Here is a 15,875-nt window from a genome sequence, read left to right as displayed (position 1 = left end):
ATGAGAGAAAGATCAGTAACAAAACCCAGAGACTTTGGTTTGTTTTTATTAAACGAACAAAAAAATTCCTGGGGAAAATTCAATATAAAGTGGAATTCAGAATTGTTTTTCCAGGAAAATAATTCTTCCAATTTAAATAAAAATTTATATTGCTCTTTCTGCGTTGTTTAATGCTCTGTTGAAAAATTATTCTCTATTTCCTCTCCTAGGCACAATATGAAAACCCACCGCATATTTATGCTCTTGCAGACAGCATGTACAGAAACATGATTATTGACAGAGAAAATCAGTGTGTCATTATTAGGTAAGAAAAAGATCTGTAAAAAAGTGTTTCATAATCTTCTTTTGGTGTTTGAACTTCAAGAAACAGAGAAGTTTATTTTTTATTATATCAATAAAAATCTTCTGTGTCCACGACCACTGAACATTTTGGGGTTTTCTAAGATAGCTAAGTATTTTCTGACCCTCACTTTTGTTTTCCAGTGAAATCCCGATCCTAGCTTAACCACAAGAAATGTCTTTCTCGCATAGCCAGCTTCATGCCCAATACCAAAACTGCAATAGCTTGAATGACTACACGAGAGAGATGGATTAATAACTATAGCAGCCACAGATACTGTTAAATCCAACATTCTCACATTGACTGCATTTACCATACTCTGTTTTTAGTACTATTTCTTTTTTTTTTTTCCCCTGTTAAAAATAAATGTACTTTTGTTCCTTTTGGATCTTTGCTTGCATTCAGTCAGAGACAAAAGGAGGAGAGAGATACTGGAAAATTAATTTTGTCTTCACTATTAATCTATTTTAATTATTAGGCTGAGAGAATTCACTGTAGAATTATTACTGAACTTTTTTTAATGACAAGCATTACTTAAGTCACAATCAAAGTGAATTTTGTGTCCGGAGGTATGCTTTGTTCTCATCTGTGGGTTTATAGATGGTGTATAATAAAAGAAAGTGTGCAGAGAGCAAGAACTTCCAACCTTAATGATACTGTGATTCTATTCTATGATTCTAACTGCAGGATATTTGAGCTGGTATGCTATACTCTTCAGACTTTCCTTCTTACATAGAAAACTTCAGAGGTTCACTGTAGTGCACCTGGAACTGCACTTTACCTGTGGCAGTGGTCTCCAAAGTGGGGTGCGTGCGTCACAGGGGCTGTGCAGTGAAATCCACTGGGATGTGGGAAGAAAATACTAGACCTTCAGTAGTAGATGCATGTAATTTATAAATAGATAAATTATATACATACTTTGGGAGTGTGTGCTCAGACATTTTTTAATGATGGTGTGTGTGATCAAAGGTGTTTGGAGACCACTGGCCTATGAGACTGTCCCAAGAGCTAGGGAAAAGAAAGAGGAGAGAAAGAAAAAATAATTTGAAGGGAAACTCTCATTATTTTATTAATAACAGCTTTTCTTAAGCTTTCTATCATTTCTCTGTGGAACATCCTGAGAGGCAGCGCTATGAATTTAACTGCTGTTGAATTTAACAAAAGAGAGATTTCAAGACTGAATGTTTTCTTTGTCCAGGGGGCCCACTCTGGTCTTCTCCCTGGGGTGGCTGTGTGCCCTGCAACGTCACAGCCCCAGGGGGGCAGGATGTCAGTGGTGATCAGATCAGATGCGTGTAACTTAGTGCGCTCAATCCCTTGGGCTAGAACCTGCCAGGAAATGGTGGATGGGCACTGATGTTTAAGCTTAAATGCCCTTGCACCAGCCACTTACTAATTTAATGTTGTTGCAGGAGTATTTTAAAGAACTGGGCTTAGTATGTGGGTCTTAATGTGGAGGTGCTCCATGTGGACTGTACCCTACTGAATGATCCAGTGTAAAAATAGATTTCATATTAATATATCTCACTGATGAGCTGCTGTGAAAGCTTGTGAGGAGTAATTGTTGGAAAGTTATATTCACTGTTTTATTTCTTTGAATCTATGCCTGGGGGTTGTCCAGGCAGAGCTTTCCTGGGTGACGTGTTACAGTGGAAAAGTACACAGGTGTGTCCCTCGTAGTATCAGCAAAATGTATGTAGGTATGTGGAAACTGTTGATTTTACGTGTAGGAAGGTCAACCAGGTGTTAACAGTTTGCTACACTGAGCTGTACTGCTATAAGGGCCTCCTTATTCCTGGGCCCCTGGCTACAGCCTGGTGCCATATGAAACAAAATGCCCAGAGCTCATAATCCTGTCTTTCATATATCTGAATTGTTACCCGAGCTCAGTCTTCCTTTTTGGAAAATTGATGTCTGTTGCCATGCTGAAGTTACTAGTCCCATTTAGTCAAATTCAGACCTGTTAGGAATGGGTGAAATTGGGATTTATTTTGCTTTTTGAACAAAGTAACATCCCAGAGCCTGGGATGTTTCACATGAAGCTAAATTTATAGTGAAAAACTTTAAACTCTAGTGAACTGTGATTAAAAAACATATTTTTTGATCCATTGCTAATGCCCCAAAGTGCAACGAATGCAGAGGGTTATGTTTTCAGAGGGCTGAGATGCAGATCTGAGATGCAGACTGACAGGTTTAAATTCACGTGAGAATTCTTGTGCTTGAATGATGGATGATGCGCTCTTTGGAGTGTCTGCATTTTGTATGTGCAGAGTGAATTTTCTCTCAGTGTGTGCACAGCCTATTCAAAATCTGCTGGAGTTAATTGAAATCTACTGCAAAACTGAAACAAGAAAAATCATGTTTGCCAGGGACGTTTCAGAGAGTTCCTCTTCCTTTCTACGCATTTATTTTTCCTATGATTATTCTTACTACAAACACTGTAAAAACTGTGGACTAGACTTACAGGTAGTTATCATGATGGTGTTTGATTTTTTGGGGGGACACTCAGAAATTATTTTTATGAAATTGAGTAAATCAGCCATTCACAAAATTAATTTTGTTTGGTTGATATTTTAATCCTTTCGATCACATTTCATTTAAACTGTTTCGATACATCCTGTATTTTCTGATTTTAACATCATCACTATTTCTAACGACTAGAGCTGGCATAAGAATGAAGTTTCTTGAAGTCTGGAATTTGTTTGCTTACGTTTTATTTCATAGACCAGAAGGCACTGAAATTGCTGGCAGACTAGAAGCTTCCAAGATGCTGCAGCACTTGAGTGAAATGAATGTTCTAGCTATCTTCATGTCAACTACCACACCATCAGTTTCACTTAATAGCTGCCAAGGACTTTACCATTTCTGCCCCTAAACTGGTGATTCTCAAAAAAATTGATATATAGTTCTGTCTGTCTTCAGTTCCACAGAAGTCTGCTGAACATGAGCAGTTTCAAATGAACCTTTACGTTTCAGTGAACCATAGTTTTTGCCATAAAAATTTATCCTTTGGAAAATGAGTGATGATAACAATATGGTTATTATGAGGTGCCTATTTGCTTCTCCACTTCACAACTAGTCTGAATTTGGAGTGACTTCACTGAAAATCCCTGGTGGAACAGAAGGAACAGAGCAAGCTAGTACAGAAACAAACCCAGGCTTTTCTTTCTTTTCCCCCCTCAAGATGGCAGATTCCACCCCCCCCCTTGAGAAAGCTTTGCAAAGAGAGAAGGTAAGAAATAAGGTGTGGACTGGACTGATTCACAGTCAGATCAAAAAGGCTGTCTGGCTTGTGGTGCACATGGAGTTTTGGGAATGGAGACACAAGGATGATGGGGAAGGGGTTGGTGCACACCTGTGTCTTCCTACAGCATGTGGTTTGGGCACCTGTGGCATCTACCTCCTGACCTGGGAGGGGACATGCATTCCTAGAGACTAGCCATAGATTTCCATGCAGGTGAAGGAAGGTCCCTGCAGTGTCCTGCTGTAGTCAGGACGCTGTGTGTGTGTGAGGATCGCACACCCTTTTGCCAGGACATTTAATTCCAGAATTCCAAATAACACATTTGGACACTGATAGAAAAAGCTCATCTTCTTCAAAAAGTCAGTGAATGAACTAGGAAAGCAGATCCAAAAGAAAATACAGTTCTCTGAAAGGCTGAATAGATAGCAACCAAAAATAATCTTTTTGTGTGATAATACTAATTTAAAAAGAAGAACTGTTACCAAACAACCTTTCCAGGGCCAGGGAAGTGCCTGTTTCATTAGTGGAGTAATTGCAGCATATATGCATATGCGTTAAGAAAATTACATGTACGCATGTCTAATTATAGCTGAGGAGGTATGAGCTATTTTGAATGGCTGTTAACAGTGTAAACAATGAGGTTATTCATGGCTTGGATTCTGGCTAGGCTGAACGCAGGTGCAGAGCGTGTGCTTAGGTGGGAGGAGGGAGCAGTACCCGCAGTCTTCTTCACTCGTTTTGTATGCACTGGGCAGAGTTACAAAGGAAGTTTACTCTATGAGTAACACAGTTACGCTGGAGTTTGATTTCTCATGAAGTTTGTTTTACTGAGGCATGATATTTTATTTAAGCCTCTGTTGAACCAAGCTCATAAATGTCTGCTACGGCAGACTGTTAACATTTCTTCCTCACTTGAAATGGTGGCCCTTCCAAACTATCAACAAGGAGTTGTCCTATCAAGATTTTAATTACGAAGGATTGTCTGTTGTGGCTTTTAATTCCTTCTGTACTATCATTGTCCTTTAATTAAGAGAGTGGAGGTTATGATTAGTATTTTTCTATTATGTAGCAATAAATGTGTTTCTTCAGAGTGTTCTTAAGGTTTTACCTTTCTGTAAAGTTGAGGACTTTATTTTCACTTTCTTTCTGTGATCTCTGCCAGGAGATGTTGTAGTGGCTTTAAAGCAGTTTTTCAGTCCTTCTTGTTTGTAATTTTAGGTTACATTTTACATCCATGTGGTAATGTTTGAGTACAGTAAAGCTATGTATGATGACTGCATACCTGAAAAGACAATACATCTTAAATACTACAAATATATGTTAATGGAAAGATCATTTACCACCCCAACTGTTTTTAGTGAACAACTCGCATCTATCTTAAGTCTGTTAAGTTCAAAATTTAATATGAGATTTCTAGTCAGCTTCTGTATCTCAACTTTGGAGAAGGCTCAAATGACTGATCGTTCTAAAACATCTGTACAGAATCTAACTGGAAATATGGTTGAATTTTAATGAGGAAGTGGTAGAAACATAAGTCTTAACACCATAAGAAAAGTTAGGTAAAAGCTCTAATTCAGAATGGAAAAATATTTCACTGAAGTTATGCTACTGAGGTTTCTCTGAACATAATTAGAGAAAGTAAATTTTCTATGTAAACAAACTAAAAAGCTTATCCAAACACATCAGAGTATTTTACATATGCATTGTTCTTTACTGGCAGATCCAAGAGTTCTTTATAAATATTTGTTACTAAAATTTCTACATTGTCCTGGCGATGTAGATAAGTATTACTTGTATTGTTCTACAGCCAGGGATACTATATTAAATGTCACTCAGAAAATTAATTTTAGAGAGAAGGATGAGGCTATGTATCGGATCTTGCTTCTCTAATCGGTGATTATGTTTCCTCTGGGAAGGAAGGAAGGAGCAAGAAATTTTCCCTCTGCGTTTGTAGTCTTATTCTGATTTCAACTAAGTGTTAATTGACTTTGCTGAACAAAGTGTCACTTTCCTGAAGTAGCAAATAGTGCTAGAAGAAACAATATGTCTTTCAAAGCATTATCTTTTTTGTTAGTGATTGAGACTATGTAATTTTTTTATTTTTAGTAAGAAAAGTCTGAGAAAATTGTCAGTACCACAATCCACTTATTCTAAGCCATTATAATAATTTTTTCAGCCTTTAAAAACCTCTGTACTTCCAACGTACTTAAAGCTACCAAGCTAGAAAATGATTCTTACATCTTCTTAAAATAGTTTTAATAGCAGCAGAGCAGTAAGATATATGTGAAAAAGCTTCTCTATGAGAATTATTTGGCAGGAATGCCACAATTTCCCTGTTACAGTTGACTACCTGAGCTTTACTGGGGGCAAGATACCATCCCATCAGATAAAGTTACTTCAGTTCATAAATAATGCATCATCCTGTTTTATTGTACTTTAATTGGAGCAATTTACTGGTTTCTGATCAATAAAAGCATAAAACTTGAAAAAAGTGTATGCATGCATAAATCTAAAGCAAACTCTGAAAGGCACTCTTTCGGCCAAATTAATTTAATATAAAGGACCACTTATAGCAAAACAGAGACTAACAATAAAATGGAACTATATTCCTCCAGGTCAATTTCTGTGGCAGACACTATGGAATGAGAAATATAAGCCACACTTAATTTGAACAAAGAGGAGAAGGATAATTTAGGCATCAAAGAAAATCTTTCAGAAATGTGTTACATTTTTACTGCGTGATAAATAATACCTGATCAAATTCATTCAATGTTTGGCCCCAGATCCTCCTCTGTATTCAGTTGAAAACTGCGTATATAAACTCAAGAGTATGATTCGGTTCAGATTGATTTGTCTGTCTTGTTTTACAACGCGATGAGCAAATTTACTGCGAGCAGATTTTGAAGAAGCGTTATTTTAATTATTGAACTATTGCTGATTTGAACTTCTAAATACAGTTTGCCATCCAGCAAACGCTGTCTGTCCCTGTGAATGTAGTAGATACCAATAATACAGGCTTTCTTCTTGATGCTTAGGAAAAGATGACTCAGAATAATAAAAATCATGGTCTGCACTTCACGGATGAGATGATCAAGAAGTATTTTTTCACCTTTTCAAGTTTCCTGTTTGATCTGTAAAACTGCAGTCAGGAGAAGACAAAAGCATGAAAACATTTCGGGTTGTGGGGGGGAAGCCTTTCAGTATTTCTGTACTGTTTGGAAGCTTTAAAGATGTAAAATGATATTTGCAGCTTGTCAGTTTGGGGAGCTTTTTCAGAATTAAACCTTTGGAAATGTCTCCATTACTCATGCTGATAAGGAGCTATGAGTTGACATTCTGAGCTAGTCCTTTTCCTGTGCAGGACATGCTGATGTTTCTCTGGCAAACGTAGCTAAAATTTGTGCAGGAAAAGATGTGCATTTGATCCATATCCAGGAACAAGTAGGCGCAGGATAGAAGAGTCAACACCATTCACTGAAATTATTCAGGAGCTTAAAGATAGCACAGATTTTCACATGAAAAAAAAATATTTCAGATATCTTTGACATCTGTGTGTTGTTTTTTTGTATTAGTATAGTTGTCCAGGTCAGGGTAAATTCATTAAGGTCAAAGCTGACTTGCACCAAGATTTATGTAAGTCTGGAGGAATTCTGTTGAAATGAAGTTAGCTTTAAGGTATGAAATACAGCGTAAGGTTGGATTGTCTGGCATGCCAATCTTTCCCTCTTGAGAAGCTTACTAATTGCGAGAAGGCAAATCTACTGATATTGTAAACGTTATTCACCATTGAAGTGAAATATTACAACGGAAGGAAGGAATTGTGAAAGCTAGTATGGAATATTAAGACTTCTTGTACCCTGTGTCAAGAGGCATAGGAACAGGAAGGTAGTTCTTCCGTCATTCAGGATATGATTAATAATGTCTCATTATTTCATTCAGGAACACCTAAAACAAAAGACTCCTGAAATGAAGTAGGTATCTGGCATGGCATTCAGAGCCTGGGTTTTCAAGTGAATTTTTTTGTTAAGATCTGAAATTCCACTAAATTTAGATGGGAATTGAGTTCTTAACACACTTGTTCTCTTTTGAGCATCTTGGTTTAAGTATATTTATTTCTCAATTTATGTAGTTTTCTAACTTTGAAGTTCCATAGAGATTCTGATGTCCATGCAAGATGATGTATTCAAAATTATTTATTCACAAACATATCCAAGTACCATGCTACAATACTATATCACAGTCTATATATTACCAGCTTACCCAATGTAAATATGGTGTATATTTATTATTATTATTAATTGTTAAAGTACCTAGTCTTGGTTGAACAAGGTAAACCTCAAATCACTCCGTTCTAGAGTTATTTAAAAACTAACAAGTACATTTTTGTGTTCCTTTTTTCATAGTGGGGAAAGTGGTGCTGGAAAGACTGTAGCTGCTAAATATATCATGAGTTATATCTCCAAAATTTCAGGAGGTGGCCCTAAAGTACAGGTGAGTTGATATAGAGTAATACTAAAGCATAAGCATAGTCTAAAGATTTACTTCAGAGGTAGAACGACAAAGATCTGTCTTGGCAGACGCTGGCAGCCAAGAGGCACTCTACCGAAGAAGCTTGTGGGTGAGCAAGTAGAAATACATACAAGCCCTCAACAGCAGAGACACAACTGAAGTGGATAGTGAACTGCTTGCTTGCAGATTGCTGGCCTGCTGTTGTGGTTTAACCCGGCAGGCAGCTAAACACCACACAGCCTTTTGCTCACTCCCCACCCCCGCCAGTGGGATGGGGGAGAGAATCGGGGGGGGGGGGGGGGGGGAAGTAAAATCCGTTGGTTGAGATAAAGACAGTTTAATAGGACAGAAAAGGAAGGGGAAATAATAATAATAATAATAATGATAAAAGAATATACAAACCAAGTGATGCACAATGCAATTGCTCACCACCCACCGACCGATGCCCAGCCAGTTCCCGAGCAGTGGTCACCTCCCCAGCCAACTCCCCCCAGTTTATGTACTGAGCATGACGTCCCATGGTATGGAACGTCCCTGTGGCCAGTTTGGGTCAGCTGTCCTGGCTGTGCCCCCTCCCAGCTTCTCGCTGGCAGGGCATGAGAAGCTGAAAAGTCCTTGACTAGTGTAAGCACTGCTTAGCAACAACTAACACATCCCTGTGTTATCAACATTATTCTCATCCTAAATCCAAAACACAGCACTGTACCAGCTACTAGAAAGAAAATTAACTCTATCCCAGCCAAAACCAGGACAGCTGCCTGTGTGATGGGAGCCATATGAGGGAAATCCACTGACCCAGAATCATCTCTGCTAAAAGTTTTGTAGCTCTCATGCTGAATTATGTCTACAAGCTTTTTTTTTTTTTTATAGTTAAGGGCTAAAAGGTACTTTAATTATTGTTCTTAACCAGATTAAGAACAACAATCAATCTCCTTTTAGTAGATGTGTGGGTTTTTTCCTCCTGTGTTGGCATTCTATTGAAAACTGAACTGGCTTTTTGGGTTTTTATTACTTCCAGTAAATCTCTGATTTGTATGCGTACATCAGAGAGCCAACAGCAGGAACATCATCTTGTTGTATGAGGTTATCTAGTCAAAATTAGAGTATCTGAAAGCTAACTGAAACAACAAATAGTTGCTTTTGTTAATAACTATACTATCAATGTCAGCTCTAGCTATCAAAACCTATTAACTAAAGTTAATTGAGTGAATTAGCCATAAAAATTCCCTTAATGACGTTACAATGTCATTCATTGACTGACAGGCAGCGGTAGGTAGGTAGTAGCTGCTTTTACTAGTCCACTCTTTTTGAGTGCTTCCTGTTATTTTTTGCTTTATTGCAGTCTCTGATGATGAGTATGTTCTTTCTGCTTAGTTTTGTGCAACAGGGATACTGGGAACATTGCAGAGAATAATTCAGTAACCAAGAGAATGATCCAGAGAAAGTATGCATTGTGTTATTTTTGGAATAAATATAATAATATTTTATAAGTAAATATTTTGTTTTATTTAAAAGATTCCAGCTTTTTGTACAAAATTAAAAAATATTCTTAGTGATTACAGAGTAACAGTTGATGAAATTGTTAAGTTGCCTTGAGCATTTCTTTTGAAATAAAATTCAATCTTCTCTTCACAACCCAGCATGCATTGGGCTTGTTCCAAAGCTAATATCTTGTCCATACTTCCAACTTCCAGGATCAGATAAAGAGACAATGGTAATATACTTTATTGCTTTCGAAGACAGCTAGATAGCAGCACCATTGATCCCGAAACAGGTTGCTGAAGCACTCACAGATTCCTAAATTTTATGCTGCTCTGACTTCGTTGGTTGTGGTTCCAGACCTCAAAAAAGTTTTAAATGCTCATGTGTAAGAAGGAAATCGTTTAAAATCAAGATGATGGAAAAACCAGATCAATTTATTGGCTGTGTTGCTTGGCAGAACAGTGAACAGAAGGACCAGTGTTTAGCCTCAGGCATTTTGTTCTATTTTGTAGGATTTTCTTCAAAAAATAGGAACTAGAAGCTCTGAAAAAAAAGATTGTTAGATTCTATTCCTTATCTGATCAAGAGGATTTCTTACAGATGCAGGCTTTCTTGGTTTTTTAATATATAATTTAGATGTCATGGTTTTCTAGAAAATCTGTAAGAACTTTAAAAATGTCTATTTCTGAATCTCTGTTTCTCTTGTTTCCTAAAATTTTAGCATGTTAAAGATATTATTCTACAGTCCAACCCTTTACTGGAGGCCTTTGGGAATGCAAAAACTGTACGGAACAACAACTCCAGCAGATTTGTAAGTCCCTCTACCTTAGAGATTACTCTATTCTTCCAAATTCTGTGCTATTACAGAGACAGTATTCAGGAGTATAATATAAATTGGCTACAAATGAGGTAAATCTAAATAAAATATAAACTGTATTTTAAAACATGAAGTATATGTTGAGAGGCCTCTATTCCATTCTGCATAGGTTGCACATTTGTTTCTCTTACAATATGTACTGGTCACGGTTTATTTATAAAATGTTCAGTCTGCAAGCAAATAACTTATTAGCAACAAACTGGCCAGTTTTCCAGATCAGTAAAATATACGCAGTAATATATGTTAAAAAAAAAAAAAAAAAAAAAGAAAACTTTTTTAAAAATAGATGAAACCATCCTTAGAGTTGTTTGATGGGAAATGCCTTTAATAATATGTATAGAAAGTAGGCAGGAATTATTTTCAGTCTGTCACTATAAAATACTGAAGATAATACTGTGAAATGACTGTTCACTAGATAACATACTGTAGGTTCTGTTTTTAAAAGTTACACATAGGCTTTACAGATTTGAGATTTGTTCCTCACCCAGCATGAGTGTTAATGCAATTAATGTCTCCCTGAAAGAAAAAGATAATTGCTTTACCTTGCTTCCAGGCAGAACACTGTTTGTCGTTGGTCATATGTCTGTTAATTTTATTTCCTGTATAGGTGAGCCTTATGGTTTTCTTTATACTAAGCAAGAGTCTCAGCAGCAAGAAGAAGCCACTGACTTTCTCTCTACGTTTGCATTAATACATGATGTATTATCCCAAGTCCAGCACTGTGTAAATGCAGAAAGAAAGAAAGATATGTGATAGTTCAAGAATCTAAGCTTGGGTTATACCTTGAGGCAGCTGTGTCACTGCATCCATAAAGATTAAATATCCTAGTAACCTTCCTTGAGATATGGTACAAGCGCATGATTTCAGATTTGTATTTACTAATCATTCAACAGCTTTAATTATTTATTGCAGGGGAAATACTTTGAAATCCAGTTTAGCCCAGGTGGAGAACCAGATGGAGGGAAAATCTCTAACTTCCTACTGGAAAAATCTCGAGTTGTAATGAGGAATCCTGGAGAGAGGAGTTTTCACATTTTTTACCAGGTCAGAAGTGTATAGGTCCTTTCCGAGTTACTTAAAATAACTAGGAACAGTTTTTCTTTTTGATTGAAAAGTTGTTCTCAACACAGTGAGATTACTGAATGCATACTCAAGAAGGTAATCTGGGTATCATTGATAGCTTAACAAGCTTGATAGCATGTTAAGACACCATCTAACATAGACCTACCTAACTGCATTTCAGCTCCAGAACAAAAAGTACTTCAATATTTCAAAGGCCTTGCTTGGAAATTCACTGTGAACTCCCATATGGAAAAGTCCAGTAGAATATAATAGAAAATGAGAACTTTCCAACAGATTTCTTTTTAAACTGGCCTACATAATTATACCTTCTGCTCTGGAATTCCATAGCACAGTTAAGTTTTCTAGGACGTTTAGGATAATATCTATTTGTTGAACCCTCCAAGCATCCCCACTTTTTTGTTTCAAAAGGCTTTCCTGGCCTTCACTGGTCCTTGACATGCGAGTTCCTTATCTGCTGAAGTGCTGTTGATCAAGCTTTACAAAACTAGAGTAAAGACAGTGCATTGTAAGTGACTGTAAGCAGCTTCACATAAAGTTGAAGTGTCATTGCCAGGATGGAAAGCTGAATCGGAGCTGGAGTTGCTCCAGGAGCTGTGCGTTCTCCTCTTCCGAGGTGTATGACCAATTTGCACTGTCCTGCTGATTTTGCTCTGTGGCTTGGAGAGGCTTTTTGACACAGGAGTTAAAAGACTATTCTTCTTGGTTTTGACTATTCTCTTGAGGTTAGTTTGTTCATTCCTTCCCTTTGCAACCATGTCTGTGCACAACTGTGTAGACTTTACATAGGTCTGAGGAGCCTCTCCTCTGGCATCACAGAGAGTACAGGAACCTTTTTTAACTACTTGGTTATTTATTCTTGGCCCTGTTGGCCTAAATGATGCAAAGAGGTGTGACTTGAGCCATACTTCAAATGAACATAGTATTGGAGCAGTTCAAAACTTGCTTAACATATGCCATAATGCGCATAAAGGATACTTGGCCTCACAATTAGAGTCACAAATAATGCTTTCTTAGTATGTTCTTTCAACTCAGCCTACCTTTCAGTAGGCATGGAAAACATGTTGCTCCTGCGGATTTAGATAATACATTGCAGATTGGAAAACCCGCTTTGCCTTATCTTTATGAGGTAAAGATAATGGAAGGCATTCAAATCAGTCACAGTTAGAACTAAACCATTCATGGGAATGGGAATGAGAATCTGGTCTTTTGAGTTAAACAATTAACAAAACATAGGAAGGATACATACCTGGCACAGCACTAGCCGTGTCTCTCCCAGTAATTTCAGGCTCAGTCACCTGTTTCTGACCTGCCTCATCTCTGGTGAGGATAGTTGTATGATATCTTATTTGGGGATTTTTATTCTGCAGCTAATTGAAGGGGCCTCCTCAGAACAAAAAAGCAGTCTTGGCATTACCAGTATGGACTACTATTACTATCTGAGTCTCTCTGGGTCCTACAAAGTCGATGACATCAATGACAAATCGGATTTCCAAGAAACACTGGTGAGTTTGTTACTCTGTGATTTGCATAGTGGTAGATGTATATTCATTTCACTGTCCATTTGTAGCAAAGACATTGATGTATTAACCTGGGAATGAGAATTAATGTAGATGTTGCTTATTTTAATTCTATTTTACCCTGAGTAGGAGGTATGTTACCCTGAAGAGGTACTATGTTGCAACCTAACAAACCTGAGAAGATAGATACTTTTTATAGAAAGGTGTGTTGTTTTCTGTTTGTTCTTTTTCAGAAGGGTGCAAATTTAATGAAATTTAATTGAGTGCAGATAATCTGCAGTATGAAAAATGTGAAAATGCAAACACAATGAGGAACTTCCATTAGAAGAAAATATAAAAGAGTGCCCTGTTTTAGCCGAATTCTTAGTGGTGACTGATCTTCCATGCCCATTTAAAACAGTGTAACTGAAAGGCTGGAGAAAAGGGACTTAAAAGCACAGATTAGGGATCTTTATCCAGTGCTGTTGCCAATTCATTATGTGACCTTTATGCAAGTCATGTCAACTTGCTAGTCACCTGTTATTGGAAATTTACTGTTTAAAATAAGCATATTAACACATCTTCTTATTTATATATGTAGCACATTTAAAGGCCTAAAAAAAATTGTTACTGTTGTATTCTAGCTAATTTGGTATTTTAGCAAAACAGTCAGTTGTGAAGACATTCTATAAGTTACCATGTACTCTAGACTCCAAAACCCAATGTTGTTATGGATTATTTTCTAGTAAGTGGCTGAAATTCACAGCCTGAGCCAGACAGACTGCGCTGCTTTTTAGAGTCATTCAATACAGCTTCACAGTTCTTAGTCTTAATGGATAAACTGTCTGTGTAGAAGGAATAAAATCATTGTCTCTTAAGTTCATTGTTTCCCATTTTGCAATGAAACTATTTATTTTTAGTGTGACACTTAAAAGCCGGTGCTTGTTTTTTAGTAACTGTAATTTTTCCAGAATTTATTTTGCTAACACATCTTCTAAATGCTGTAGATGCTTCTGTATTTCAAAAAAATACAAAAATGCTGAGGTAGGACATCTGGTACCTTTTAAAACTTCAGGGCAGGCTGTAATGAAATTTGGTTACCTTAGGTATTTGAACTGTTTTGAAAAACTCAAATTTTTAACATCAAAATTTTAAAAGGACTTCTATGACAAGAGTCATTGAACAGATTCTTCAACTGATTCAATTTTTTTTTTTTCTTCCCAGCATGCAATGAGTGTGATTGGGATCTTTGCAGAGGAACAGGCATTGGTGCTGCAGATAGTGGCAGGAATACTGCATTTGGGAAACATCAGCTTCAAAGAAGTTGGCAACTATGCAGGGGTGGAGAGTGAGGAGTGTAAGTACCTCTGGAAACTGTTATAGAATTAGCAGTGGGCTGAAACCCAGATGGCATAAGGTGAACTGCAGTCTTGAGCTGCTTATCCAAACACAGTGCATCATTTCTTACAGTGCAAGGCTGCTAATTTAGATTCACTTCCAAAAACAATGGTACTGAGGCCCCTGTTTTGTCTTGTACAATGCCACCAACTTAATAGGAGTGCAATTTTGCATTTTGAATTTAAGAAATCCTTTTCCAGCCTTTGAGTATGAAATAATAGAAATTGTGAGAAATGCTTTCAAGCAAACTTGAACTCTGCTGCCTTCAATGCATCAGCATGCATTCATAAACACACCTGTTTCTTATGTGGTTTGTCTGACCTCGTTGCCATGTGAAAGCAGCTACCAACTTGTGGAGTATCCCAGTCTCAGGTACGCAGTCAGCGCTCAGGTGTGTATATATATGTACACGCATCCAGAAGAGGTGCCTTGAAAACAGAAATTCAGAATTGAATTGAAATGTGGAATTTGCATACTACAGTTATGTTCCCTGTCTCAAATTTCTCAACCCATACCTCGTTATTAGGTACATCTACTGTGTAACTATTTCCTTATTATTACCTTATGCACAATGCACTGTCCTTGCATCCTTCACCTCCTGCTGCTGTTTTGTATCAGCTAGGCCCACATCAGCAAGATGTTGAAAGATTAATGGATCTTGAGTTTTAAACACTGGTGTCATGATTTATACCTTGCACCTAGTGTTGATTTTATACTACCTTGATAGTTTAAGGACAGAGTGGATAAGCACAACATATGTAGTAGCTTATACATATCTATCTGTTCTCTTATTTCCAAATGGTCCTTATGTTTAGGAAAACTGTATTTGTTTAGTTTTAGGTAAGTTAAATATGAAGAAAGTTATCTTATGCAGTCAACTTCCCACTCAACTGTATTAGTACGCTCCTGCTATTTGTTTTAAGAAATTGGGAAATAAAAATTACTAATTTTTAACCTTAATTTCTTAATTTGAGAAAATAGTAAGTGAACCCAAAGAAAAACATTTTGTGGCACTTTATACATCCAAAGAAAAGTATAGGATTTTTTATATGCCTTATGATTCCACGTGAGCTGCTGTGCTTCCATTTAAATCACAGTATTAAATCTTTCAATAAAATCAAGACATTTAATAGCCAGATGAGATAGATACAGAGTATGTTGCATCAAAAAGTAACAAATTGAAAAGACATGAGTTGAAAATAAGTTGATAAATGTGAATGTATTTCTGTGATGAGCCATGTACACCATATTTCTCTTGCTCACTGGGATATAAATACAGAAGTTGTGTATGAATAATACATCAAAAAAATTAGCAGATAGAATGCATATACAACTTATTCATAGACATACTGCATTTTAAAGAAGCCAGAGAAGAAATAGCAATGTCTAGTACAATTTCTGCATTATGAAGTTGAAAGTTGGGTTCATTTCTCTTTCCATTAATCC

At 36.9% G+C, this 15,875-nt stretch overlaps 1 protein-coding gene across 2 annotated transcripts in view; it reads left to right on the top strand.

Moving 5' to 3' along the window:
* Positions 1 to 15,875, top strand: part of MYO1E (myosin IE) — a 98,508-nt gene that overhangs the window by 39,637 nt on the left and 42,996 nt on the right. For both annotated transcript variants that reach the window (XR_012996194.1, XM_076348304.1), the window contains exons 4-9: positions 210 to 304; positions 7,988 to 8,075; positions 10,297 to 10,386; positions 11,365 to 11,496; positions 12,903 to 13,037; positions 14,256 to 14,388. Coding sequence is in view for 1 of the 2 variants with exons in the window: in XM_076348304.1 (XP_076204419.1) it covers positions 210 to 304; positions 7,988 to 8,075; positions 10,297 to 10,386; positions 11,365 to 11,496; positions 12,903 to 13,037; positions 14,256 to 14,388 (673 nt within the window). In the remaining variant the exon portion in view is untranslated. The remainder of the gene's footprint in view (positions 1 to 209; positions 305 to 7,987; positions 8,076 to 10,296; positions 10,387 to 11,364; positions 11,497 to 12,902; positions 13,038 to 14,255; positions 14,389 to 15,875) is intronic.

Source organism: Aptenodytes patagonicus, chromosome 10 (assembly GCF_965638725.1).
Source record: "Aptenodytes patagonicus chromosome 10, bAptPat1.pri.cur, whole genome shotgun sequence".
Lineage (NCBI taxonomy): Eukaryota > Metazoa > Chordata > Aves > Sphenisciformes > Spheniscidae > Aptenodytes > Aptenodytes patagonicus.
Note: the sequence above shows the minus strand (reverse complement) of the source record. Positions and strands in the feature narration are given on the sequence as shown.